This window comes from Caenorhabditis remanei, chromosome I (genome assembly GCF_010183535.1).
Source record: "Caenorhabditis remanei strain PX506 chromosome I, whole genome shotgun sequence".
In the NCBI taxonomy this organism is placed as follows: Eukaryota; Metazoa; Nematoda; class Chromadorea; order Rhabditida; family Rhabditidae; genus Caenorhabditis; species Caenorhabditis remanei.
This window is the reverse complement of record NC_071328.1, coordinates 12570205-12597519: the sequence shown is the minus strand read 5'-3', so window position 1 is coordinate 12597519 and position 27315 is coordinate 12570205. Positions and strand designations below refer to the sequence as shown.

General features: G+C 38.5%; 9 protein-coding genes across 9 annotated transcripts; 5 read left to right on the top strand and 4 right to left on the bottom strand.

Moving 5' to 3' along the window:
* Positions 1-159: 159 nt before the first annotated feature.
* On the bottom strand, positions 160-589 carry GCK72_002829 (uncharacterized protein; the record flags this gene model as incomplete). Its single annotated transcript, XM_053723634.1, has 3 exons — positions 160-346; positions 400-481; positions 529-589. 3 exons carry the CDS (start codon positions 587-589, stop codon positions 160-162), a joined length of 330 nt encoding a protein of 109 aa, XP_053592279.1.
* Positions 590-1575: 986 nt separating this feature from the next.
* On the bottom strand, positions 1576-5160 carry GCK72_002828 (uncharacterized protein; the record flags this gene model as incomplete). Its single annotated transcript, XM_053723633.1, has 8 exons — positions 1576-1823; positions 2435-2612; positions 2657-2794; positions 2837-2982; positions 3479-3575; positions 3629-4060; positions 4832-4932; positions 4980-5160. 8 exons carry the CDS (start codon positions 5158-5160, stop codon positions 1576-1578), a joined length of 1521 nt encoding a protein of 506 aa, XP_053592278.1.
* A 1830-nt stretch (positions 5161-6990) lies between these two features.
* On the top strand, positions 6991-9422 carry GCK72_002827 (uncharacterized protein; the record flags this gene model as incomplete). The annotated part of the gene is made up of 9 exons (XM_053723632.1): positions 6991-7064; positions 7617-7845; positions 7913-7993; positions 8038-8134; positions 8375-8514; positions 8559-8878; positions 8925-9037; positions 9091-9278; positions 9327-9422. 9 exons carry the CDS (start codon positions 6991-6993, stop codon positions 9420-9422), a joined length of 1338 nt encoding a protein of 445 aa, XP_053592277.1.
* Positions 9423-9664: 242 nt separating this feature from the next.
* GCK72_002826 (uncharacterized protein) lies at positions 9665-10860 on the top strand (the record flags this gene model as incomplete). The annotated part of the gene is made up of 6 exons (XM_003099649.2): positions 9665-9709; positions 9771-9845; positions 9892-10007; positions 10052-10116; positions 10172-10458; positions 10744-10860. 6 exons carry the CDS (start codon positions 9665-9667, stop codon positions 10858-10860), a joined length of 705 nt encoding a protein of 234 aa, XP_003099697.1.
* A 602-nt stretch (positions 10861-11462) lies between these two features.
* Positions 11463-11892, bottom strand: GCK72_002825 (uncharacterized protein; the record flags this gene model as incomplete). The annotated part of the gene is made up of 3 exons (XM_053723631.1): positions 11463-11649; positions 11703-11784; positions 11832-11892. 3 exons carry the CDS (start codon positions 11890-11892, stop codon positions 11463-11465), a joined length of 330 nt encoding a protein of 109 aa, XP_053592276.1.
* Positions 11893-12878: 986 nt separating this feature from the next.
* Positions 12879-16466, bottom strand: GCK72_002824 (uncharacterized protein; the record flags this gene model as incomplete). The annotated part of the gene is made up of 8 exons (XM_053723630.1): positions 12879-13126; positions 13738-13915; positions 13960-14097; positions 14140-14285; positions 14782-14878; positions 14932-15363; positions 16136-16236; positions 16286-16466. 8 exons carry the CDS (start codon positions 16464-16466, stop codon positions 12879-12881), a joined length of 1521 nt encoding a protein of 506 aa, XP_053592275.1.
* A 1809-nt stretch (positions 16467-18275) lies between these two features.
* Positions 18276-20998, top strand: GCK72_002823 (uncharacterized protein; the record flags this gene model as incomplete). The annotated part of the gene is made up of 9 exons (XM_053723629.1): positions 18276-18349; positions 19055-19283; positions 19352-19432; positions 19478-19574; positions 19815-19954; positions 19999-20318; positions 20368-20480; positions 20528-20715; positions 20903-20998. 9 exons carry the CDS (start codon positions 18276-18278, stop codon positions 20996-20998), a joined length of 1338 nt encoding a protein of 445 aa, XP_053592274.1.
* Positions 20999-21285: 287 nt separating this feature from the next.
* On the top strand, positions 21286-22856 carry GCK72_002822 (uncharacterized protein; the record flags this gene model as incomplete). The annotated part of the gene is made up of 6 exons (XM_003099715.2): positions 21286-21330; positions 21392-21466; positions 21524-21639; positions 21688-21752; positions 21895-22181; positions 22740-22856. 6 exons carry the CDS (start codon positions 21286-21288, stop codon positions 22854-22856), a joined length of 705 nt encoding a protein of 234 aa, XP_003099763.2.
* A 170-nt stretch (positions 22857-23026) lies between these two features.
* Positions 23027-25647, top strand: GCK72_002821 (uncharacterized protein; the record flags this gene model as incomplete). Its single annotated transcript, XM_053723628.1, has 5 exons — positions 23027-23185; positions 23234-23698; positions 23752-23901; positions 24386-24796; positions 25315-25647. 5 exons carry the CDS (start codon positions 23027-23029, stop codon positions 25645-25647), a joined length of 1518 nt encoding a protein of 505 aa, XP_053592273.1.
* Between the last annotated feature and the right edge of the window lie 1668 nt (positions 25648-27315).

Genomic DNA, 27315 nt, shown 5'->3' with positions numbered 1-27315 from the left:
CAGTGTTCTCTTTCTCTCTCTCTAATTTTCTCTGCTAATAAAAAGCTATTGAAAACAAAAAAATTTAACAAATATTAATTTTATTAAACTGTTCACACAAGAGTTTGATCGAGTATTCTTCTTCAGCCTCTGGCTCGTGTTCCTCTTTGATTGTGCCATTCACATCTCTCCAATCTTGCAACTGTCTTCGTCATCCTGGTCCTGATCTAACCACTGCATTGTTGCCGCTTTATTCATCTTCAGTCTTTCGTCAGCTCGTATTTGGGCTGCTCCTCCTTTTCTTTTCGACTCGCTTTTCGTGCACCGGTGTTTCTGCTCGATGTGTCTGGCCAGACTTCGGTAGTAGCTGAAATTGAATTATTTCAACTCAAATCAAGAATAGATTGTTCAGCTACTTACGGTGACTTGAAGGAGCAGTTTTCGTGTTGGCAGAAGAGATAAGGAGAATCTCCGTGCACCTTTTCCCGATGTCTCTCGAGTTCTGAAAGTTGATAATTTTGTTCGCAGAATGTGATTTTCAATTCTTACCAGACGGTCTGCGAAAGAGCCGTTGACAATCTTCGCATGAATGCTTGCGGAATTCCGCCATTGTTAGTTGATTAGTTGATTGAGTTGAGTTAGTTGATTTGGGAATGAATCAATATTTCAGAAAAAATCCACGAAGGAATGAATACACGTAAAATAGGCTAAGAGGTCAGGTTACGGTAGGCGAACGTGAAAAACAAATATTTTTTGTTGCATTTTTTTGCGAAGTTCACGGATTCTTTTTTCACTCAACATTCATTCCGTCTTGTCTCTCGAATTGTGTTGCACGAAAGCAGACTAGAACTTTTTCAAGGAGGCGGAGCCTAATTAGCCCCGCAACCTGTGTATTATTTTTATGCCGAAATACCTTTTGTAAACGTGGATTCCTAATTAGCCCCGCCCTCTTTTTCAAGGAGGCGGAGCCTAATTAGCCCCGCCCTCTTTGTCAAGGAGGCGGAGCCTAATTAGCCCCGCCCTCTTTTCCAAGGAGGCGGAGCTTAATAAGCCCCACCCTCTTTGTCAAGGAGGCGGAGCCTAATTAGCCCCGCCCCCTGTGTATTATTTTTCTACCTAAATACCTTTTGTAAACGTGAATTGATAAAATAATAAGAGATATACTTAGCCCGCCCCCTTTCTCAAGGAGGCGGAGCCTAATTAGCCCCGCCCCATGTGTATTATTTTTACGCCTAAATACCTGAGACATCATGACGAGATTGTATGCGGAGAGTCCAGCGTCGGCACTGAAAAAACACATTTTTATATGAGAAAACTCGAGTTTTCCATGAAAACGGATGACTCTTTGAAGCTGAAGAGGGTTCTAAATCTGTTAAAAATATGGATTAGAAGAGAAAAGATCCCAACGGATTCAGAATCCCTTTAGCTATCCAGAAATATCGATCAGAGTATTCCGATTCACCCACTTTTCCCACAACTGATCCAACAAATGTGCCAATTCCAGAAATCTTCCAGCCGTATCAATCACAATCATACAATCTCCTTTCTGTTCCCTTTGTCACCAGCTGTTTTTGTGGTTAAATTTAGAGAAAAAACTCAAATTTTGCCAAAAGCAATGGTTCTATCTTTCTTGTTATTGAAATTAACACAATAGATAATATCCTCTCCCGCAACTCGACAAATTCTCCAGATAAATCCCCCAATCATGTGTCCAGCGGGCATCGCCGTGAAGTGAACTCCAGAATCTTCTTTGAGAACAACTGTTTGATTATATTTCACTTGTTCAACCTTCTCGAATGCCATATCCACGTGATCAAGTGCATAATGCTCGAATTCTTCCACATCTAAATGACTATGTCGTAGATGAACATTCGACCCATTTTGTACACTGGGACCTAAAAACGTCGTATTTTTTCGATTTTCCTCTCTTAAACCCGTTTTTTCTCAAAACGACGCAATAAAAGCGAAAAGAAAATTATGAAAACGTTTCGAAAAGGAAGACATTCTGCTAAGCAGCGCTAAAACTAAAACTGCCGATTTTCGAGTAATTTTTCGATTTAAGACGGACGGTATTTGGAAAAACAATTTTCCTCGACAGTTTTCTCTTTGTTTTTGGCAAAAAATGGAAAACTCGGAATTGTTCAAATCTGGCGGATTTTTGAAAAGTATGTGATTCAGTTTCTTAATTTCTCAGCTAGTTGATTTTTTGGATAAAAAGTTAACTCACATGGGAATGCCCCAAAAATGTTTTAAACTTCTGATGATATACCTACAGGTGTTTGGATTTCTGTATCTCTCATCTGGATTACTGTTGCTTTGAGTTACTGTAACTGTATCTACACAATCTCTTCAGGTCAATAATTTTATATTGTCGGTTTTCAAAAAACCACAAAATTAAAAAAAAATTAGTAAAGTCAAATGTACAAAAATCCAAGAATACGGAACACTTCTCAACTCCTCAACTTATACTCATTATCAATAAGCTTAGCAATCGTATTCAATTGAATATTCGAAGTTCCCTCGTAAATCTCTCCAATCATTGCATCCCTATAGAACTTCTCCGCCGGGAACTCCTTCGTGAAACCCACTCCTCCCAACCACTTCACACATTGAGCAGATGTTGAGGTGGCCACCTGGAAATGGGATAGTTAGGAGAGAAGCGATTCAGATAGATTACTTGAGACGCAAACAGTTTTGCCATGGCTGCCTCACGAACATACGGGATACCGTACTCCTTCATACGAGCAGCGTTGTACACTAGAAGACGGGCGGCCTCGATTTCAGTACGGACTTGAGCGATTTGGTGTTGGAGACCCTGAATCCTATTGGGGGATGACTATGATGCACAAATATTTACCTGAAAATCGATAAGTCTCTTTCCGAACTGTTCTCTCTGCTGAAGATATGGAATTGTCTGGTCGAAACATCCTTGAGCCAATCCGAGCATCTGAGCACCAATTCCTATTCTTCCAGCGTTGAGACACTCGATCGCGTATTTGTAGGCTGGAATGTTTTCATCAAATTGTCGATCGAATTTCCTTGCAACGGCCCAAAAACATTTTTTTGATAGTTTTGGAAAGTTCCTTTCGAAAAAAGTGTACTGGTATGCCTGCGGCGCTAGAATGCTTATCTATGATGATCTTGTTGAAATAGCTATCTTTAAAGGCGCATATCTAAAAAGTTGGCTTAGCAAACAAAAAACAAGCTTTTCAAAATTTCAGATCAAAAACAGGGCTATATTTTTATAGTTGACAACTTTTTAATAGCCCTGCCCACTTTTGAGATATGCGCCTTTAAAGTTGAAAGTTTGCGAAAGTTGAATTATTTTATTTTTAACGCCAAAATGTGATTTTTACATCAAAATAACCGGGAAATTTCATTTCTGACGTTGAAAACTATTCAAAAATGTTTTTAAGTGTTGATAAAAACTCAAAGCTACATAGGATTTGGCACATTGTTTGACTCCGGGCCGAAATTTTGCAAGTCTGCAAAAAATTACCTTTCCCATATTCTCCCAAAATCGCCGACTTGTGAACTCTGACATTATCAAAGTGTACCTGACACGTGGAAGATGCGCGGATTCCCAGTTTGTCTTCCTGTAATCATATAATTTTTGGGTTACTGTAGGTTACTGTACCTCTCTATCCACCGTAAGACCCTCTGCACCTCTCTCCACAATGAAACAAGTGATTCCTTTGTATTTCTGACTTGGGTCCGCATTTGCAAACACTACGAAAACTTGTGCTTCTCCTGAGTTAGTAATCCACATCTTCGAGCCAGAAATCAAGAAATCATCTCCATCTTTCTTAGCGACAGTCTTCAAAGCGAATGCATCAGAGCCGGCTCCAGACTCAGAGATACAGAAAGAAGCGAGAGATTCTGAGCATAAATCAGGGAGATATCTGTGTTTCTGCTCTTCAGTTCCATGCTCAACAATCATTGAAACAGGCAGAGTGTTGTGGATTCCGACCATTGCTGAGACAGATGGATCGGTCTTTGCTAGCTCTTCGATTACAATCATTGCGTCGAAGAAGGTGGAGCCGGAGCCACCGTATTCTTCAGGGACATGGACACCCATTAGCTATAAAATAGGGACTTTTAGGTGATCTGACACATATGTTTATCATAACATTTTTGAACTTCGTCATTTCCTATAAAACATAGTAAACTTTAAGATCCCGTCAATACACAGTTGCTTTATTTTCAAGAAACATAAAAATTGAAAAAGATCACTTCTAACGCTTAACTTTGATAGTTAGCAAACCCATTGTTTCTACTTCAAAAATATCTATCTCTACAATCGAAAGAGTTATGAAAAATTGTCAATTACGGGCTCTCAGAGTTGATCGATTTTACACTGACCACCTTTTCTACACTGACCATCAAGTTACAGTGACAAATTCCACTGACCAATTCTACATTCTACTTGTAATTGGGTCTTCGAAAGCATGTATCTAAGAAACTAGTAAAGCTATCAAAAAGTTGTTAACTATAAAATGAATCACCATAAAATTTTACACATTTCATTACTTTAATTAATTTACTTGAACACTTTATTATAGCTCCGCCTACTTTTAAGATATCCGCCTTGAAAGATAAACAGTTATATTTTGAATGCGCATATCTCAAAAGTGGGTGGAGCTATCAAAAAGTGGTGAACTACAAAAATGAAGATTTAAATTCGATCTACCGGAATGTTTACCATAAAAGAAAAAATAATTTAAAAGAAAATCGTTTGACTATTCTTAATTCAACCTACACACTATTTTAATAACTTTGTAAAAACAGTATTACTCTAAATTTCTGGTTCATAACATTCCGGTTTTTCCCAAAAATAGCAACAAACACCTACCCCATTCTCAAATGCTCCTTTCGTCACAATCGGATTCATCTTCGAGTTTTTATCCATCTCCCTGACCAGCGGTTTTACAATATTTTGGGAGAATTTTCGAACTGAAAATTATTTTTTATATAAATTCAATTAAAGGATCACTACTTACCAGACTCCACAAAGAAGTTCTCATTTTCCGATAACAAGTTTACAGGTGGCACTGGGGGTACTGTAACATCATCATTTGGTCGGTGGGAGGTGGCGAGTGCAGTACTGTAGGAATGACGTCTGGCGGTCAGCGATAGAGCGTGTTTGAAGATTTTTGATGAAGAAGAAGATAATGAAGACATGATGAAAATGGTAGGGAAAGGGAAAGTGGGGGACCTTATGTACTGATGGGGCGGAGGGGAGGGGTTACTGTAGCAAATAAGCTCCGCCCACTTGGAAGGGAGAGGAGGCACATCACAGTTCACAAGATGGTCACAGACGCATCAAGCAAAAATAAGAAGACAATTTTTTTTTTGGAAATTGAAGCTAAAAGTTCTTGGATGTTTCGAAACCAGAGCCAGTAAAAAAATGAAAAATGAATTTAGTTTTGCTCAAATTTGGTTTTAAAAAAATCGAATTTAACCGATTTTCGAGCAAAACGCCTAGAATTTCAGATTTTTCACATTACAAGTCCTTTTTTGTGAAGATAACAGTCCAAAGTTGCCAACAAAACCGTGATATTAATCCCATTTACAGTCCAACTTGCAGTCTTAAGCTAGAAACACCAAGATTTTTCACGAAGATCTGGAAAAAACCATCCCAAAACTCAAAAATGAGCCTAAAATGCTGTTTTTGCTCAATTTAGACTCGAAAATCGTATTTTGAACCCAAAACGCGAAAACATTTACTGAGAAATGAGGCTTTTCGCATGAAATTGTAAAGAAAATGTCTCGTTTTTTGTTATTTTTTTCCCGTTTCGTGTCGAAGTGTAATGGTTTTGAAACGTCTCGGTTCCCAAGTGTCTCGATTTCCAACCGTCTGGTTTCAAAACGTCCCGGACCTTCTAGAACTGTGTGAAACATTTTGAAACCTTGTATACCGTGGGACTTCATTCTGAATCAGTTTATTTTCGAAACGAATTTTCCCCCATTGTTTCCCATATTCTTCCCATATTCATTTTCATCTTTGCACCCGTCTTATCAGCAAACAAAATATACATGTTCATTCACAACACAACGTGGTGTCGGGGGGTGTCGCAGATCTGATTGTGAACTTTGATCACTATTTATTTGATTTTACTTCTTCTTTCTCTTTGAATACAAGGTATGAAGTTCAAAGGTGTACTCACTAATTTTGATTTTTACTGTTTTACTGGATAATCTGGAATAAATAAGAGTAGGGTGTCCATTGGAGAGCAGTGGATATTTTGAGAGAGTGAGATAGTGTAGAAAACAATAAAACTTATAAGTTTAGGTAGATCAAACCTACAACTACATGTTTTAGTTTATAACTTTTTGATAGTTTCATACAGTACCGTACAGTAAGATATACAATTTGGCATTTTCAGTTGAAAATGACCAAATTTGAGAAGGTATTACGGTATCACTGATTGTCCCACAAAGTAAATCATGCATAAACCATACAGAACAAAGGTAGATCTTCATTTTTGTAGTTGTCAACTTTTTTGTGCGGACCCTCCCTAGTTGTGGTGATTTTGAGGGTAACGGCACCCCATCAAAATTTTGAATTCAAGAATATGATTATCCCGGTGTTTGTTTTTTTTTTTTGGTTTTTATTAGAACCAGCAATGACTTCTTGATCAGCGAATAGAACGTCCAAAAAATTTTTCTTTTCAATTTTAATGAGTTTCTGAAACCACAAAATGTCTCTGGGAGGCAGTTGAAAAATATAACGGCATGCCGTTATAATACAGTATTTACGGTATTTGTGTATTGTGTGGCGAAAATTCATCTTCTTGACAAAACTCATTTACAGGCGATTGCAAAGGTACTAAACGGGAAAATCTGTGTTCCAAAAGGTCCGCAATTCCAGAAAACCTCAATTTTTCAAATTCCCATTTCCACGTGTTCCACCTTCAAACACGTCTGAACTCTTCCTTCTGCCCCCCCCCCCCCCCCCCCCCCCTATCTTATCTCCCATTCGTTCATTATTTTTTCTAAAAGCTGTCAGAAATGATACCGGGTTCTCTCAATATACCAGTTCGTAGAAAAGAAGAGAAAGGTAGACGAAAGCAAGGCAAATCACAGTGAGTTCTTTGGTGGGGGACTAAAAAGTTGTAAAATGGGAAAAAGGAGCTATCCACCGCATCTTTTGTCCGCTGACGTGCTCTATGGGACTCCTTCAAAAATTTGAAAAAGTTGTTAGCCATCTCCGGGTTGAACTTCTTTGCAGTCTTCTTCTCCTCATTGTCTGACGGCTCTTTCGATCCATCCGATTTGGTTTCGTCTGCAATCAAAATCTAGAAAGAATAGAAAAAAGTTGTCTACTGCAAAAATGTAGAGAATTTTATGTAGATCATTTTTGTAGTTGACAACTTTTTGATAGCTGAAAAGCGTGAGGAGATAAACCTGTTTGGAGAAAGGGCGCTATTTTTGCTAGGGGCGAAGGGGGAGAGACGCAGACAGCGAAACTCTCAAACTGTCTGCGTTTCTCGTCGAGTTTCTCAACAGAGCGAGGATGCAAAACCCAAAAATTTAAATATGCTACTTGACGTTCTTCTCATTTTCAAATTCACGTCACGGAGCCGCCTGTCTACCAAACCTCCTAGTTCCCTATTCATCCTGAACTATTCTTCCAGATGTCGCAGAGGAACTCAAAAACCGAAAGCAGTCTCAAATCCTGTCCTAACTACATCGAAATCCCCATCTCCTGCGAGTACACCTTCTCAACCAGCGCCTCCAGCAGTGGTGATCGCTTCGGTTCCAGTCATAACTAATCCGTTACTTCAAAATCTTCACAAAGATCCGACACAAAGTTCTCCAAATTTGTCGAAAGAGGGGAAGCATACGACGAGGAAAAAGAAAAATGTGAGAATGCGCTCTATTGACATGAGATTTTCAGTAGAGCGCACTTGACAGTCTTATGAATTTACAGGAGAAAGTCGAGAAGGACCCGCCAAAAACGACGATTCGAAAAAAGAAAAAAGATCTTCAATCGATATCCATTGATCTAAAGGTAAGTGCGCTCTACTGAGAAACTTCAATAGAGCGCACTTTCAGACATCCAGTGAAAACGATGGTCCAGGTGGCTCGGCTAACGACCCAAGAAAGAAAAAATCGCACACATCATCGGATTCGAAAAAGAAAAGATCGTCAAGTAAGTTTTGCATACGCGCTCTGTTGAGAAACTCCGAGAGACGCAGACAGTTAGAGTGTCTCTTTGTCTGCATCTCGCCCCTCCCTCCTAGCGAAAACGGCGCTCTTTCATCAAACAGGTATATCTCCTCACTCTTTATTGCTATCAAAAAGTTGTCAACTACAAAAATAATCTGTATAAAATTCTCTACATTGTTGTAGTAGACAACTTTTTGCTGTTTATTCTAGATTTTAATTGCAGACGAAACCAAATCGGATGGATCAAAAGAGCCGTCAGACAATGAGGAGAAGACTGCGAAGAAGTTCAATCCGGAGATGGCCAACAACTTTTTCAAATTTCTGAAGGAGTCCCATAGAGCACGTCGGCGGACCGAAGATGCGGTAGGTATGCAAGTGCGCTCCACCGAACCTCTGCTTCTTTTCAGCATCTCGAGAGAATGCCCGAATCGAGTCAACTCAACTACTCGGTGCGAAGTATCAGAAGTAAACTGAAGAAGGGCGGACCGAAGACGTCAAGCACCGAAATCACAAACTTCTTCAAACCGAATGGTGACCCAATATGGGTTGTCGACTCGCAACCCACAACTGAAGTTATGAGAGATGCGAATGGTGTGGCGATAACGAATAAAGAATTGGTGGAAGCGTTGGCGGAAGACAATTTGGAACTTGATGAGAAGAGTTGGTATGATCTCATCGAGAGCTACATCCAGTGTAAAATGAGCAGTGGAACACAGTTACCGGAGGAGTGAGGAGCTTTATCTTTCGCCCATCTCTAAATATTTCGATTTCAGCCATCAATTCGACTCGCTCGCTCCAGCAGATACACTGACAGAGATCAATGAATACCAGAGTCAGGAAGCGGTTTCATACAATACGGTGAAGAATTTGGTGGAATTGAGTGAAGGTATAACATTTATGATGCAACTGCGCTCTATTGACAAGAATTTCTTTTTTCAGATGCTATCCAACGATACGAGAAGAGAAGACAGGGTGATGATAACAACCGTCCGGCACGCACTATAGACGTGACTACTGTAGAAGAGGGGCCGGTGGCTCCAGTGAAAGTGGAGAACTTTCAGTTGAACACGTGTATTGTGTCGAATATCACGTTTGACTTGAAAAAGAATATGAATATCAAATATGATGTAAGCATTTGGGGTTATTCATCTGATTCTGAGGAATTTTCATTTCAGCGTCACAATGCGATTGCTTCCATTCGAAAACTTCATAGAAAGATGAGCATGTCAATGGAGAAAACTGCTAAAGGAGGATCGAATGAGAAGAATTGATTGATTTATCAGTATTCGTAATCAATAAACTTGTTTACTCGGATCATTTTCAGTGTTTTATTCTTAATTCTCCTATTCGAAAAAATAAATCGTTCCCCGTAAATCGACATGACTACGGTCAACATTTTCTGCAAACACTGCAAACACTGCGCTCTGCGTACAATGCGCGTTTCTCTACGCGCAAATTATTTCAAATTCTCTCTGCACATTCCGATTCGTTTTCAGAAGAGTTTCGCTGAAAAATGGATAATGTGGTGGATGTTGACGAAGAAATAAGTCAGCAAAAGGTACTAGAATTTCAAAAATCTGCGAAAAACTTAATACTATAATATAATTTCATATTTTCAGCTCTCCGTGAATTCTACTCCATATCAAACTCAAGAATGTGTTCTCTACGGGTCAATTTATATTAAAAATGTGCCGGTGAGTTCTGAGAACTCCTTGAAAAAATTAAAAATGGATTTTTTAGGATCTGGAACGTCGTCTTGCCGGTCTGTGTGATCCAGGATGCGAGGAGTTCTTCGAGCACGAGATGTCATTCAGTCTTCGAACCGCTAGTACTTATGATTTGAAAACTGATATCAAGTGAATCGTTTTTTTGTAATTAAAACTATATTTTTCGATTTTAGATTACGCAGAAGGTTCCGAAGCGATAATCAAGTTCAAAACTACTGGCAGTTGAAATATATTGGAGGTTTGCTATCTCTTTCTTCTATTTTTTACTTAATGAGAAATTTCTTCCTTTTCAGTACCGGAACCAGATCAAAAGTGTCCAACAATCGTTCGAAAAGAGATCAGTTCTCTCGTTCATTCCAATGATATGATGACTTATGCGAAATCGTTGGGACTCCGAATGGATTACGAGTATATAACACAGGGAAAACTGTGGACGAAGGGAAATATCAAAATTCTCCATGCAACACTCACAAAGACACTCAAAGCGGGAACTTATGATTCCACATCGATAAAGTCGATGTCTGATTCGGCTCTCGTCGAGATTAGTATATCGTTGCCAGAGTCTGCAGAGTATATGACGGTAAGTTGTATTTTTTAACTATATTCTAAAACAAAAGTTGGAAAATGTATTTCTCAAATCTCGGTCTTGCCAGTAGTGAAAACTCTTGTTTTGAGTCACAAATCAATCCAAAAAGAATTAAAATGACTAATTTTTACAATTTTCGGGTTGTTTCTCGTCTCTCAACTGTTTTTTTTGCTGATATTATAATTTCTTTTTAAACTCTGCGACAAATAGGTGTCACGGCCAAATTTCCCAGATTTCTTGATAAAACTTTCATTTTTGTGCTGAATAATTCACTTCCAGGCAGCAAAAACGCTCCGTGACTTCGCGGATCAACTGATGCCACTGGTTCATATGGAGAAAGTCGACTACTGGAAGAAAATTTTCTCAACTCCAACTGCACCGGCTGCTAGACGATGATCTCATTCTTATTTCGCTTGTTTTTGTACTTAATTTATGAATTTTCACAATTTTCTCACCTAAAACTTAAAATTTTTCTCAAATTTTTACTTTGGATTTCTACAATATGATCATCATTATGGTGAAAAATTCGTGCAGAGTCGATATTGAGAAAATTGCTGAAAATGAGCAAAAACCAGCTGAAAATGTCTAAATTTGACAAAAAACGCTCTGAAAGTATCGAAATTTGGCTGCAAATACACAAAAATGAAAATTTGTGCTATACCTAACTATTGGAAAAAGTTGTCTGAAAATGCTGAATATACTGAAAAGCGCTTTTTTCCAGGAGAAATCGGAGGAGAAACTGAAGATCAAAGATTTTTGTAAGTCTGGAAACTGTGGAACTCTGAAACTAGGTGAGCAAACGGAGCACATAGATTCTATTGATGAAGGAGAAGAGGCATCAGTGTTCTCTTTCTCTCTCTCTAATTTTCTCTGCTAATAAAAAGCTATTGAAAACAAAAAAATTTAACAAATATTAATTTTATTAAACTGTTCACACAAGAGTTTGATCGAGTATTCTTCTTCAGCCTCTGGCTCGTGTTCCTCTTTGATTGTGCCATTCACATCTCTCCAATCTTGCAACTGTCTTCGTCATCCTGGTCCTGATCTAACCACTGCATTGTTGCCGCTTTATTCATCTTCAGTCTTTCGTCAGCTCGTATTTGGGCTGCTCCTCCTTTTCTTTTCGACTCGCTTTTCGTGCACCGGTGTTTCTGCTCGATGTGTCTGGCCAGACTTCGGTAGTAGCTGAAATTGAATTATTTCAACTCAAATCAAGAATAGATTGTTCAGCTACTTACGGTGACTTGAAGGAGCAGTTTTCGTGTTGGCAGAAGAGATAAGGAGAATCTCCGTGCACCTTTTCCCGATGTCTCTCGAGTTCTGAAAGTTGATAATTTTGTTCGCAGAATGTGATTTTCAATTCTTACCAGACGGTCTGCGAAAGAGCCGTTGACAATCTTCGCATGAATGCTTGCGGAATTCCGCCATTGTTAGTTGATTAGTTGATTGAGTTGAGTTAGTTGATTTGGGAATGAATCAATATTTCAGAAAAAATCCACGAAGGAATGAATACACGTAAAATAGGCTAAGAGGTCAGGTTACGGTAGGCGAACGTGAAAAACAAATATTTTTTGTTGCATTTTTTTGCGAAGTTCACGGATTCTTTTTTCACTCAACATTCATTCCGTCTTGTCTCTCGAATTGTGTTGCACGAAAGCAGACTAGAACTTTTTCAAGGAGGCGGAGCCTAATTAGCCCCGCAACCTGTGTATTATTTTTATGCCGAAATACCTTTTGTAAACGTGGATTCCTAATTAGCCCCGCCCTCTTTTTCAAGGAGGCGGAGCCTAATTAGCCCCGCCCTCTTTGTCAAGGAGGCGGAGCCTAATTAGCCCCGCCCTCTTTTCCAAGGAGGCGGAGCTTAATAAGCCCCACCCTCTTTGTCAAGGAGGCGGAGCCTAATTAGCCCCGCCCCCTGTGTATTATTTTTCTACCTAAATACCTTTTGTAAACGTGAATTGATAAAATAATAAGAGATATACTTAGCCCGCCCCCTTTCTCAAGGAGGCGGAGCCTAATTAGCCCCGCCCCATGTGTATTATTTTTACGCCTAAATACCTGAGACATCATGACGAGATTGTATGCGGAGAGTCCAGCGTCGGCACTGAAAAAACACATTTTTATATGAGAAAACTCGAGTTTTCCATGAAAACGGATGACTCTTTGAAGCTGAAGAGGGTTCTAAATCTGTTAAAAATATGGATTAGAAGAGAAAAGATCCCAACGGATTCAGAATCCCTTTAGCTATCCAGAAATATCGATCAGAGTATTCCGATTCACCCACTTTTCCCACAACTGATCCAACAAATGTGCCAATTCCAGAAATCTTCCAGCCGTATCAATCACAATCATACAATCTCCTTTCTGTTCCCTTTGTCACCAGCTGTTTTTGTGGTTAAATTTAGAGAAAAAACTCAAATTTTGCCAAAAGCAATGGTTCTATCTTTCTTGTTATTGAAATTAACACAATAGATAATATCCTCTCCCGCAACTCGACAAATTCTCCAGATAAATCCCCCAATCATGTGTCCAGCGGGCATCGCCGTGAAGTGAACTCCAGAATCTTCTTTGAGAACAACTGTTTGATTATATTTCACTTGTTCAACCTTCTCGAATGCCATATCCACGTGATCAAGTGCATAATGCTCGAATTCTTCCACATCTAAATGACTATGTCGTAGATGAACATTCGACCCATTTTGTACACTGGGACCTAAAAACGTCGTATTTTTTCGATTTTCCTCTCTTAAACCCGTTTTTTCTCAAAACGACGCAATAAAAGCGAAAAGAAAATTATGAAAACGTTTCGAAAAGGAAGACATTCTGCTAAGCAGCGCTAAAACTAAAACTGCCGATTTTCGAGTAATTTTTCGATTTAAGACGGACGGTATTTGGAAAAACAATTTTCCTCGACAGTTTTCTCTTTGTTTTTGGCAAAAAATGGAAAACTCGGAATTGTTCAAATCTGGCGGATTTTTGAAAAGTATGTGATTCAGTTTCTTAATTTCTCAGCTAGTTGATTTTTTGGATAAAAAGTTAACTCACATGGGAATGCCCCAAAAATGTTTTAAACTTCTGATGATATACCTACAGGTGTTTGGATTTCTGTATCTCTCATCTGGATTACTGTTGCTTTGAGTTACTGTAACTGTATCTACACAATCTCTTCAGGTCAATAATTTTATATTGTCGGTTTTCAAAAAACCACAAAATTTAAAAAAAATTAGTAAAGTCAAATGTACAAAAATCCAAGAATACGGAACACTTCTCAACTCCTCAACTTATACTCATTATCAATAAGCTTAGCAATCGTATTCAATTGAATATTCGAAGTTCCCTCGTAAATCTCTCCAATCATTGCATCCCTATAGAACTTCTCCGCCGGGAACTCCTTCGTGAAACCCACTCCTCCCAACCACTTCACACATTGAGCAGATGTTGAGGTGGCCACCTGGAAATGGGATAGTTAGGAGAGAAGCGATTCAGATAGATTACTTGAGACGCAAACAGTTTTGCCATGGCTGCCTCACGAACATACGGGATACCGTACTCCTTCATACGAGCAGCGTTGTACACTAGAAGACGGGCGGCCTCGATTTCAGTACGGACTTGAGCGATTTGGTGTTGGAGACCCTGAATCCTATTGGGGGATGACTATGATGCACAAATATTTACCTGAAAATCGATAAGTCTCTTTCCGAACTGTTCTCTCTGCTGAAGATATGGAATTGTCTGGTCGAAACATCCTTGAGCCAATCCGAGCATCTGAGCACCAATTCCTATTCTTCCAGCGTTGAGACACTCGATCGCGTATTTGTAGGCTGGAATGTTTTCATCAAATTGTCGATCGAATTTCCTTGCAACGGCCCAAAAACATTTTTTTGATAGTTTTGGAAAGTTCCTTTCGAAAAAAGTGTACTGGTATGCCTGCGGCGCTAGAATGCTTATCTATGATGATCTTGTTGAAATAGCTATCTTTAAAGGCGCATATCTAAAAAGTTGGCTTAGCAAACAAAAAACAAGCTTTTCAAAATTTCAGATCAAAAACAGGGCTATATTTTTATAGTTGACAACTTTTTAATAGCCCTGCCCACTTTTGAGATATGCGCCTTTAAAGTTGAAAGTTTGCGAAAGTTGAATTATTTTATTTTTAACGCCAAAATGTGATTTTTACATCAAAATAACCGGGAAATTTCATTTCTGACGTTGAAAACTATTCAAAAATGTTTTTAAGTGTTGATAAAAACTCAAAGCTACATAGGATTTGGCACATTGTTTGACTCCGGGCCGAAATTTTGCAAGTCTGCAAAAAATTACCTTTCCCATATTCTCCCAAAATCGCCGACTTGTGAACTCTGACATTATCAAAGTGTACCTGACACGTGGAAGATGCGCGGATTCCCAGTTTGTCTTCCTGTAATCATATAATTTTTGGGTTACTGTAGGTTACTGTACCTCTCTATCCACCGTAAGACCCTCTGCACCTCTCTCCACAATGAAACAAGTGATTCCTTTGTATTTCTGACTTGGGTCCGCATTTGCAAACACTACGAAAACTTGTGCTTCTCCTGAGTTAGTAATCCACATCTTCGAGCCAGAAATCAAGAAATCATCTCCATCTTTCTTAGCGACAGTCTTCAAAGCGAATGCATCAGAGCCGGCTCCAGACTCAGAGATACAGAAAGAAGCGAGAGATTCTGAGCATAAATCAGGGAGATATCTGTGTTTCTGCTCTTCAGTTCCATGCTCAACAATCATTGAAACAGGCAGAGTGTTGTGGATTCCGACCATTGCTGAGACAGATGGATCGGTCTTTGCTAGCTCTTCGATTACAATCATTGCGTCGAAGAAGGTGGAGCCGGAGCCACCGTATTCTTCAGGGACATGGACACCCATTAGCTATAAAATAGGGACTTTTAGGTGATCTGACACATATGTTTATCATAACATTTTTGAACTTCGTCATTTCCTATAAAACATAGTAAACTTTAAGATCCCGTCAATACACAGTTGCTTTATTTTCAAGAAACATAAAAATTGAAAAAGATCACTTCTAACGCTTAACTTTGATAGTTAGCAAATCCATTGTTTTTACTTCAAAAACGTCTATCTCTACAATCGGAAGAGTTAGGAAAAATTGTCAATTACGGGCTCTCAGAGTTGATCGATTTTACACTGACCACCTTTTCTACACTGACCATCAAGTTACAGTGACAAATTCCACTGACCAATTCTACATTCTACTTGTAATTGGGTCTTCGAAAGCATGTATCTAAGAAACTAGTAAAGCTATCAAAAAGTTGTTAACTATGAAATGAATCACCATAAAATTTTACACATTTCATTAGTTTAATTAATTTACTTGAACACTTTTTATAGCTCCGCCTACTTTTAAGATATCCGCCTTGGAAGATAAACAGTTATATTTTGAATGCGCATATCTCAAAAGTGGGTGGAGCTATCAAAAAGTGGTCAACTACAAAAATGAAGATTTAAATTCGATCTACCGGAATGTTTACTATAAAAGAAAAAATCATTTAGGATAAAATCGTTTGACCACTCTTAATTCAACCTACACACCATTTTAATATAACTTTGTAAAAACATTATTACTCTAAATTTCTGGTTCATAACATTCCGGTTTTTCCCAAAAATAGCAACAAAGAGCTACCCCATTTTCAAATGCTCCTTTCGTCACAATCGGGTTCATCTTCGAGTTTTTATCCATCTCCCTGACCAGCGGTCTTACAATATTTTGGGAGAATTTTCGAACTGAAAATTATTTTTTTAATATAAATTCAGTTAAAGGATCACTACTAACCAGTCTCCACAAAGAAGTTCTCATTTTCCGATAACAAGTTTACAGGTGGCACTGGGGGTACTGTAACATCATCATTTGGTCGGTGGGAGGTGGCGAGTGCAGTACTGTAGGAATGACGTCTGGCGGTCAGCGATAGAGCGTGTTTGAAGATTTTTGATGAAGAAGAAGATAATGAAGACATGATGAAAATGGTAGGGAAAGGGAAAGTGGGGGACCTTATGTACTGATGGGGCGGAGGGGAGGGGTTACTGTAGCAAATAAGATCCGCCCACTTGGAAGGGAGAGGAGGCACATCACAGTTCACAAGATGGTCACAGACGCATCAAGCAAAAATAAGAAGACAATTTTTTTTTTGGAAATTGAAGCTAAAAGTTCTTGGATGTTTCGAAACCAGAGCCAGTAAAAAAATGAAAAATGAATTTAGTTTTGCTCAAATTTGGTTTTAAAAAAATCGAATTTAACCGATTTTCGAGCAAAACGCCTAGAATTTCAGATTTTTCACATTACAAGTCCTTTTTTGTGAAGATAACAGTCCAAAGTTGCCAACAAAACCGTGATATTAATCCCATTTACAGTCCAACTTGCAGTCTTAAGCTAGAAACACCAAGATTTTTCACGAAGATCTGGAAAAACCATCCCAAAACTCAAAAATGAGCCTAAAATGCTGTTTTTGCTCAATTTAGACTCGAAAATCGTATTTTGAACCCAAAACGCGAAAACATTTACTGAGAAATGAGGCTTTTCGCATGAAATTGTAAAGAAAATGTCTCGTTTTTTGTTATTTTTTTCCCGTTTCGTGTCGAAGTGTAATGGTTTTGAAACGTCTCGGTTCCCAAGTGTCTCGATTTCCAACCGTCTGGTTTCAAAACGTCCCGGACCTTCTAGAACTGTGTGAAACATTTTGAAACCTTGTATACCGTGGGACTTCATTCTGAATCAGTTTATTTTCGAAACGAATTTTCCTCCATTGTTTCCCATATTCTTCCCATATTCATTTTCATCTTTGCACCCGTCTTATCAGCAAACTAAATGTACATGTTCATTCACAACACAACGTGTTGTCGGGGGGTGTCGCAGATCTGATTGTGAACTTTGATCACTATTTATTTGATTTTACTTCTTCTTTCTCTTTAAATACAAGGTATGAAGTTCAAAGGTGTACTCACTAATTTTGATTTTTACTGTTTTACTGGATAATCTGGAATAAATAAGAGTAGGGTGTCCATTGGAGAGCAGTGGATATTTTGAGAGAGTGGGATAGTGTAGAAAACAATAAAACTTATAAGTTTAGGTAGATAAAACCTACAACTACATGTTTTAGTTTATAACTTTTTGATAGTTTCATACAGTACCGTGCAGTAAGATATACAACTTGGTCTTTTTCAGTTGAAAATGACCATCTTTGAGAGGGTATTACGGTATCACTGATTGTCCCACAAAGTAAATCATGCATAAACCATACAGAACAAAGGTAGATCTTCATTTTTGCAGTTGACAACTTTTTTGTACGGACCCTCCCTAGTTGTGGTGATTTTGAGGGTAACGGCACCCCATCAAAATTTTGAATTCAAGAATATGATTATCCCGGTGTTTGTTTTTTTGGTTTTTATTAGAATCAGCAATGACTTCTTGATCAGCGAATAGAACGTCCAAAAAATGTTTCTGATCAATTTTAATGAGTTTCTGAAACCACAAAATGTCTCTGGGAGGCAGTTGTAAAATATAACGGCATGCCGTTATAATACAGGATTTGTGTATTGTGTGGCGAAAATTCTTCTTGTTGAAAAAACTCATTTACAGGCATTTTCAAAGGTACTAAACCCGGGAATTTGTGTTTCAAAAGGTCCACAATTCCAGAAAACCTCAACTTTTCAAATTTCCATTTCCACGTGTTCCACCTTTCAAACACGTCTGAACTTTCTTGCCCCCCCCCCCCCCCCAACTATCTTATCTCCCATTCGTTCATTATTTTTTCTAAAAGCTGTCAGAAATGATACCGGGTTCTCTCAATATACCAGTTCGTAGAAAAGAAGAGAAAGGTAGACGAAAGCAAGGCAAATCACAGTGAGTTCTTGGGTGGGGGACTAAAAAGTTGTAAAATGGGAAAAAGGAGCTATCTAGTAGAGTTGCATGGAAGTGAACATTTCTTATCCGGAAGTCGGAAGTCGGAAGTGATTTTTCTTATCCGGAAGTCGGAACTCGGAAGTCCAAATGATAAAAATGCCCGGAAGTCGGAAGTCGGAATTCCATGCAACTCTGCTATCTACCACATCTTCGGTCCGCCGACGTGCTCTATGAAACTCCTTCAAAACATTTGAAAAAGTTGTTCGCCATCTCCGGGTAGAACTTCTTCGCAGTCTACTGTGACAAATTACACTGACCAATTCTACATTCTACATGTAATTGGGTCTTCGAAAGCATGTATCTAAGAAACTAGTAAAGCTATCAAAAAGTTGTCTACTCCAAAAATGTAGAGAATTTTATGTAGATTATTTTTGTAGTTGACAACATTTTGATAGCTATAAAGCGTGAGGAGATATACCTGTTTGAAGAAAGAGCTCCATTTTTGCTAGGGGCGAAGGGGGAGAGACGCAGACAGCGAAACTCTCAAACTGTCTGCGTTTCTCGCAGAGTTTCTCAACAGAGCGAAGATGCAAAACCTAAAAATTTAAATATTCTACTTGACTTTTCTCTCTTTTTCAAATTCACGTCACGGAGCCGCCTGTCGACCAAACTTTCTCATTCCCTAATCATCCTGAACTATTCCAGATGTCGCAGAGGAACTCAAAAACCGAAAGCAGTCTCAAATCCTGTCCTAACTACATCGAAATCCCCATCTCCTGCGAACACACCTTCTCAACCAGCGCCTCCGGCAGTGGTGATCGCTTCGATTCCAGTCATAACTAATCCGTTACTTCAAAATCTTCACAAAGATCCGACACAAAGTTCTCCGAATTTGTCGAAAGAGGGGAAGCATACGACAAGGAAAAAGAAAAATGTGAGAGGGGAGGGGTCAGCAAATGCGCTCTATGGGATTGTCAGTAGAGCGTACTTATGGTTTTACAGGAGAAAGTCGAGAAGGATCCGCCAAAAACGACGATTCGAAAAAAGAAAAAAGATCTTCAATCGATATCCATTGATCTTAAGGTAAGTGAGCTCTACTGAGAAACCTTCGATAGAGCGCACTTTCAGACATCCAGTGAAAACGACGGTCCCGGTGGCTCAGCTAATGACCCAAGAAAGAAAAAATCGCACACATCATCGGATTCGAAAAAGAAAAGATCGTCACGTAGGTTTTGCATACGCGCTCTGTTGAGAAACTCTGAGAGACGCAGACAGTTAGAGTGTCTCGTTGTCTGCATCTCTCCCCTCCCTCCTAGCGAAAACAGCGCTCTTTCTTCAAACAGGTATATCTCCTCACGCTTTATAGCTATCAAAAAGTTGTCAACTACAAAAATAATCTGTATAAAATTCTCTACATTGTTGTAGTAGACAACTTTTTGCTGTTTATTCTAGATTTTAATTGCAGACGAAACCAAATCGGATGGATCAAAAGAGCCGTCAGACAATGAGGAGAAGACTGCAAAGAAGTTCAACCCGGAGATGGCGAACAACTTTTTCAAATTTTTGAAGGAGTCCCATAGAGCACGTCGGCGGACCGAAGATGCGGTAGGTATGCAAGTGCGCTCCACCGCGACATATAGTTTTTTCAGCATCTCGAGAGAATGCCCGAATCGAGCCAACTCAACTACTCGGTGCGAAGTATCAGAAGTAAACTGAAAAAAGGCGTACCGAAGACGTCGAGCACCGAAATCACAAACTTCTTCAAACCAAACGGTGAACCAATTTGGGTTGTCGACTCGCAACCCACCACTGAAATTATGAGAGATGCGAATGGTGTGGCGATAACGAATAAAGAATTGGTGGAAGCGCTGGCGGAAGACAATTTGGAACTCGATGAGAAGAGTTGGTTTGACCTCATCGATATTTTCATCGAGTGTAAAATGACGAGAGGAACTCAGTTGCCGGAGGAGTGAGGAGCTTCATTTTTCAATCTGAATCTCTAGATATTTTAATTTCAGCCATCAATTCGACTCGCTCGCTCCAGCAGACACACTGGCAGACATCAATGAATACCAGAGTCCGGAAGCGATTTCATACAATACTATGAAGAATTTGGTGGAATTGAGTGAAGGTATAACATTTATGATGCAACTGCGCTCTATTGCCAATTTATTTCAGATGCCATCCAACGGTACGAGAAGAGAAGACAGGGTAATGACAACAACCGCCCGGCACGCACTATTGACGTGACTACTGTAGAAGAGGGTCCGGTGGCTCCAGTGAAAGTGGAGAACTTTCAGTTGAACACTTGTATTGTGTCGAATATCACGTTTGACTTGAAAAAGAATATGAATGTCAAATATGATGTAAGTATCCATTTTTGGGGTTTTTATTACCACGACACGCTTCTTACAACCGCGCTCTACCGAAACCGAAGAAAACAGAGCGAAATTGAGAGACTCAGAGAAAATGAGACATTTTTCAAGCGAATTTCGGTGGAGCGCAGTTGTAAGAACTGTGCCGAGCTAATAACTGATTTTGGCGCTTTTTCAGCGTCACAATGCGATTGCTTCCATTCGAAAACTTCATAGAAAGATGAGCATGTCAATGGAGAAAACTGCTAAAGGGGGATCGAATGAGAAGAATTGATTGATTCTTTTATCAGTATTCGTAATTGATAAACTTATTTACTCGGATAATTTTCAGTTTATTGTTTTTAATTTACAGACAAGATTATGTAGTTTCTTTCCTTTTCTGGTGGAAATTTTGCTCCTAGTCGAAAAAAATAAATATCGTTCCCCCGTAAATCGACAAGACTACGGTTTACATTTTCTGCAAACACTGCGCTCTGCGTACAATGCTCGTGACTCTACGCGCAAATAATTTCATACTTCTCGGCAGATTCCGAATAGTTTCCTGAAGAATTTCCCTGAAAAATGGATAATGTGGTGGATGTTGACGAGGAAAGAAGTCAGCAAAAGGTACTAGAATTTTAAAAATCTGCGAAAAGCCTAATATAATATTATTATTTCATTATTTCAGCTCTCCGTGAATTCTACTCCATATCAAACTCAAGAATGTGTTCTCTACGGGTCAATTTATATTAAAAATGTGCCGGTGAGTACTGCGAATTCCTTGAAAACGAAATCCACTTTAAAATTTTAAAATATTTAGGATCTGGAACGTCGTCTAGCCGGTTTGTGTGATCCTGGATGCGAGGAATTCTTCGAGCACGAGATGTCATTCAGTCTTCGAACTGCTAGTACTTATGATTTGAAAACTGATATCAAGTGAATCGTTTTCTTGTGATTAATGAAAAACATATTTTTCGATTTCAGATTACGCAGAAGGTTTCGAAGCGATAATCAAGTTCAAAACTACTGGCAGTTGAAATATATTGGAGGTTTGCTATTTATTTTTTCTATTAGCTCGGCGCAGTTGTTACAATTGCGCTCCACCGGAATGCGGATTCGGTAGAGCGCGATTGCAAGAATCGTGCCGTGCTAATATATATATATATATTGAGAATAATAAATGATTTTCAGTACCCGAACCGGACCAAAAGTGTCCAACAATCGTTCGAAAAGAGATCAGTTCTCTCGTTCATTCCAATGATATGATGACTTATGCGAAATCGTTGGGACTCCGAATGGATTACGAGTATATAACACAGGGAAAGCTGTGGACGAAGGGAAATATCAAAATTCTTCACGCAACACTCACAAAAACACTCAAAGCGGGAACTTATGACTCCTCATCGATAAAGTCGATGTCTGATTCGGCTCTCGTCGAGATTAGTATATCGTTGCCAGAGTCTGCAGAGTATATGACGGTAAGTTGTATTTTTAGGAGCGAAAAAGTTAATTTTTTGAGCGGAAAGTTGTATTTTTCAACTATTTTTGAAAACAAAAGTTGGATAGTGCTGTTCTTCTCAAATCTCGGTCATTCCGGTAGTGAAAGTAGTGAAAGGTTGATCTAAAATTAGAGTTTTCATATTTTGTTGGAAAAAAGTATCGAATTTTATTTTGAGTGGAAAATTGAAGAATAATGAAAATTTGAACATTTCGAATTTCAGCCAAAATCATCAATTTTTCATTTAAAAATGCATATTTTCAGTCGAAATTCTGTAAATTTTCTGTAATTGTTGGTTTTCAGACTAAATGCTAGACTTTAACTGAAAAATTGCTTGTTTTTCAGTCATTTTCAGTCGAAATCTCATAGTTTTGGACAAAATCAAGCCGAACATTTTCAGTTTTTACTGGAAAATAGTTCAAAAAATCGATCAAATTACAACCGAAATCACTAAATTTCAGTCAAAATCGCTGAAATATAGAAAAATAAATAAATTTTCCCAGATTTCTTAAAAAATACATTTTCTTGACACTTCCAGGCAGCAAAATCGCTCCGTGACTTCGCCGATCAACTGATGCCACTGGTTCATATGGAAAAAGTCGACTACTGGAAGAAAATGTTCTCAACTCCAACTGCACCGGCTGCTAGACGATGATCTCATTCTTTTTTCGCTGGTTTTTGTATTTAATTTATGAATTTTCACAATTTTCTCACCTAAATTTTGAAATTTTTTCTCAAATTTTTTTCACGATTTCACTGGTTGTTTCGCCTATTTTCTAGCTCTCTTTTTTATTTTTTTCAATTTTTCTTCATTCTCGACCTCAGATGTCATCTGAAGCACCTGATGATCACTGCTGTGGTCATGAAACCACCAGCCACGAAGATCCTGCTCCACAACCACTTATCACTGAAACCGGGAGTCAAAGAAAAGCGAAAATTGCTGTTGTCGGATGCTCACATGGAGAAATGGATGCGATTTATGAAGTCTTTTTCAGAAAAAAGAATTTTATTTATAAAAAAGAAATATTTCAGACAATGGCACTGATCGAGGAGAAGAAGGGATATAAATTCGATTTATTGATTTGTTGCGGTGACTATCAATCAGTTCGCAATTACGGGGACTTGCACCAAATGAATGTTCCGCGAACATATCTCAATCTTCAGACATTTTATAAATATTATTCCGGAGAGAAAACCGCTCCAGTCCTCACAATTTTCATCGGTGGAAACCACGAAGCCTCTGGTTTTCTGTCGGAATTACCGAATGGTGGATGGGTGGCACCCAATATTTATTATATGGGATTCGCGAACTGTATTCAATTCGCTGGACTCCGAATCGCTGGATTATCGGGAATTTATAAAATTTTCGACGCAGAATTCTCTCATCACGAGCGGGCGCCTTTCAATGAAAATAGCATTAAAACTGCATATCATGTCAGAAATGTCGATATGTTCCGTCTGAGACAACTGAAACCAGCGAATGATGATAAAACTTCTGTTAGTTAATTCGAAAATTCTTTTTTTTTAATTGTCATTCTTCTTGTTTTTAGAACCCAATCGATATCATGTTGACACATGATTGGCCTGGAGGAATTCCGGATTACGGGAATAAAAATTGGCTTTTCAAGAAAAAAGATCGGTTTGAAGCCGATCATGACGCTGGAAGATTGGGAAATCCCGTCGCGATGAAGTTGCTTTTTGTAAGTTTTTGCAGAGAGGGTTTAGGCGATTTTTTTAAAATGTTTCTTTCCGACAAAGTTGAAGAAAATAGGTTTTATTTTCGATTTTTAAATGTTTTTTTCAGCGAAATTTTCGAAAAACTCTGATTTTCGGTGAAACACGGAATTCTGACTCGGGTTTTCCGGAATTTTCCACAATTTCGAATTTCGATGAGTAAAACCTAAAAATCATTGAATTTGAACAGAAAACTACTGGAAAATTCCGATTTTTTCGTTTCAAGTATTTATGAAATCATGATTTTTAAGATAGAAAATTGGTTTTCCATAGAAAAATTTTGAAGAAAAATACAATTTTTAGAACAGTATCAAGGCTCTAATCATGCGATATTGATCTGAAGATCGCGAATTCTGAATCAACAAACGTGGGCGGAACCTTGACTTCCAGAAACTCCGAACTGTGTGACACAGCTAAGAAATGGGCGGAGCCTAATTGAGAATTTTCTAGGACTGTCGGCCCCGGTACTACCTGGCCGCCCATCTCCACATTGCCTTTGCCGCCCTCGTCCCACACAAGGGAACTGGAACAGACCGTCCCCAACCGACTCGATTCCTCTCTCTCGACAAACCAATCCCTGGAAGACAATTCATGCAAGCACTCGAAATAAATGTGGCAGAAGATGCGAAAATGGAATTGTCATATGATCCGCAATGGCTGGCAATTCTCAAGAATACCGATTTGCTTACTGTAGCTGACAAAGTGAAAATAGTACTTCCGGATAGAGTTGGAAGGGAACCGTGTATTTATGAACGGAAAGATTTCCGACCGACTGAAGAGGAAATGGCGGAAATTGAGAAATTGGGAGATTTGACGATTAAAACGGATAGTTTCAGACACACGGCGCCGCCGTTGAAACAGGTACGGAGTACAATATGATGGTTGAGCAAGTGCGCTCTAATGCAAATTCTGTAAAAATTGGGAAATTGCGAAAATAACGTTTAACAAAAACACGAAAACGAGAATCTGATATGTAATGTGACATTTTTTATTTTTGTATAATGGTTGAGGAAATGCGTGTGTCAAAGCGTCAAAATACTTTCAAATTCTCGTAAATCGACATGAAACACCCCGTAAATCTACAACAACCCAAAAATCGTTCATATCGCTAGTTTTTCGCAGTTTTTTGAAAAATTACATGTACAAACAGCTGAAATTTTTAAGAATCTCGTAAATTCACCCCGTAAATCTACACTAAAAATTGAAATTTCTCAAATTGGGCTATTTTTTGTCATTTTTTCGCCATGGAAACCGAGACATTTGGAATGTCAAAGTTGAAAAATGTCTTGGTTTCGAGACGTCCCGGAGCTGAATGTTAATTTTTTTTTCTTGAAAAAAACGGATTTTTTTGAATTTTCCAATAATTTCCATTTCTCCAGGAATCCGGACAATCACTTGATGACGTGCCACCCAGTGCCTACTACCGTAACCCTCAATCCGCGGAGTTCTGTCAATGGTTGGGAATCCGAGATCTGAATCAAATGCTCATCGAGAAATCATCAGAATATGTAGGCGTTCCGTACTACATGATGCCAGATGACGTGGATTCGAAACCAAATCAAGATGACGTGGATTTCGGAGACGAAGATTTTGTGATTGATAGAGGACATCATGAGGAGGAGCCAGAAGCCAAGAAAATCAGACTGGAGGGCGCTGAAGGCGTTGGAGAAGAATCTGGAGACGATTCGGAAGACGTCGGAGCTGCTGAATAATTATTTTTTTGCTATTTCGAGATTTCATTTACCTCAAAATCCATGTTCTCACCACTAATTTATTGATTTTTTTCTGAAAATGTATTTTAAAATTTGCCAAAAAATTGTCTTTTGTTGTGAGTACACAATAGCCCCTGAAGAGAAGCTCCCTCCCCGTCCCAAATAAAAGCCATGTCGATGCATTTACAATGGATGCTCTTTACGCCTCACTCACTTGGCAACTTTCTTATAAATTTTGGGGGCAAAAAAAGAGAGAAAAAACCATTTTTTCGAGAAGAAAAATCCAGTTCTCTCTCAATTTTTTATCCGCTCAGCCAGCCAGCCGCCGTCGATCATTTTCGTACCTTTCTGTTCTCTTTTTTTTCGTGGCGAACAGTTGTTTTTTCTTCTTTTTATTTGGTTTTTCTTTGTTTTAGTTGGTTTATTGGAGTACTCTCTCTTATTTATTAGTTTGCTGAAAATTTTGGAAAATTTTCTGAAAATCTGAGAATTTTCCACAGGAAAGGTTGTCGCTCGGCTAGCGACAAATATCAGCTTTATCACTACTCTGGGGATGCCGCGTTGGCCGAATGGTTGAATAGCGCAGTTGGTAACGTTTTAGGCTGACAAGCAATGAGTCTGAGGTTCGACTCCTCCATACGGGAAAAACTTTTTTTCTATATTTTTTCAAGTTTTCACTTGCTTTTGAAACATTTTACAACCTAATGTCTTGGAACATTCGCAAAAAATTAGGCTATATTTAAAATTTTCTTCACATATTCGGGTTTTTACACCAGCTAATTTAAGACAATCCTATAGTTTTCCTCCCTTATTTTTTCAAACAGAAAAATACTGAATAATTCAATTTTTTTAGTCTTCCCACTTCCATTGTTACTCCGAAAATCTTAAACTTGAGATCTCGTTACGGTATGAAAATCACATATTACGATTTCAAATTAGCCTTTTTTTAATTGACCAGTCTCAGATCTTCATTTTTGTAGTTGACAACTTCTTGATAGCTATTCATTTTTTTTAATATACGCAGGTTTGAAAACACGAATACAACCAAATTGCACTGAAAAACTCTGACAGGGCGTCACAATGTTAAAAATAGTCAAATTACTACATATCTATATTCACTGTGTAGATCAAAACAAGGGCTATATTTTTGTAGTTGACAACTCTTTACTAGCTCCGCTCACTTTTGAGATATGCGCCTTTGAAGATAGTAACATGAAAAGAAGAGAGTGTCTCCTTCTGTTGTAATATATATATTTGAAGGATCATATCTCAAAACCTAAAAAAGATATCAAAAAGTTATCAACTACTAAAATAAAGGTCCAGAATCCACCGTAAAGATAAATATAAATTCAATGAGTTTGGTTAAAATATGAAACCGCGGCTTGCTCTCAAAGTCAGCCAATTTTAAACTAATAGTAAAATCGTTCATTCCTTGAAGGACTGGTATCTAAAAAACAAGAAGAGCCATGAACAACTTTTTAACAACAAAAATGAAGCCCTATTTTTGATCTATTCAAAAAATATAAATTTGAACAGTTGGAGCAAAATTGAGGCTGTGGGACCCTCTCAAAGTTGGGAGAATCTTCTAATGTTGAAAAAATTATTTACGAATTTCTTACGGTAGTTTAGTTCTCAATTCACGTAGACAAAAATCGAATAAAATCCAAG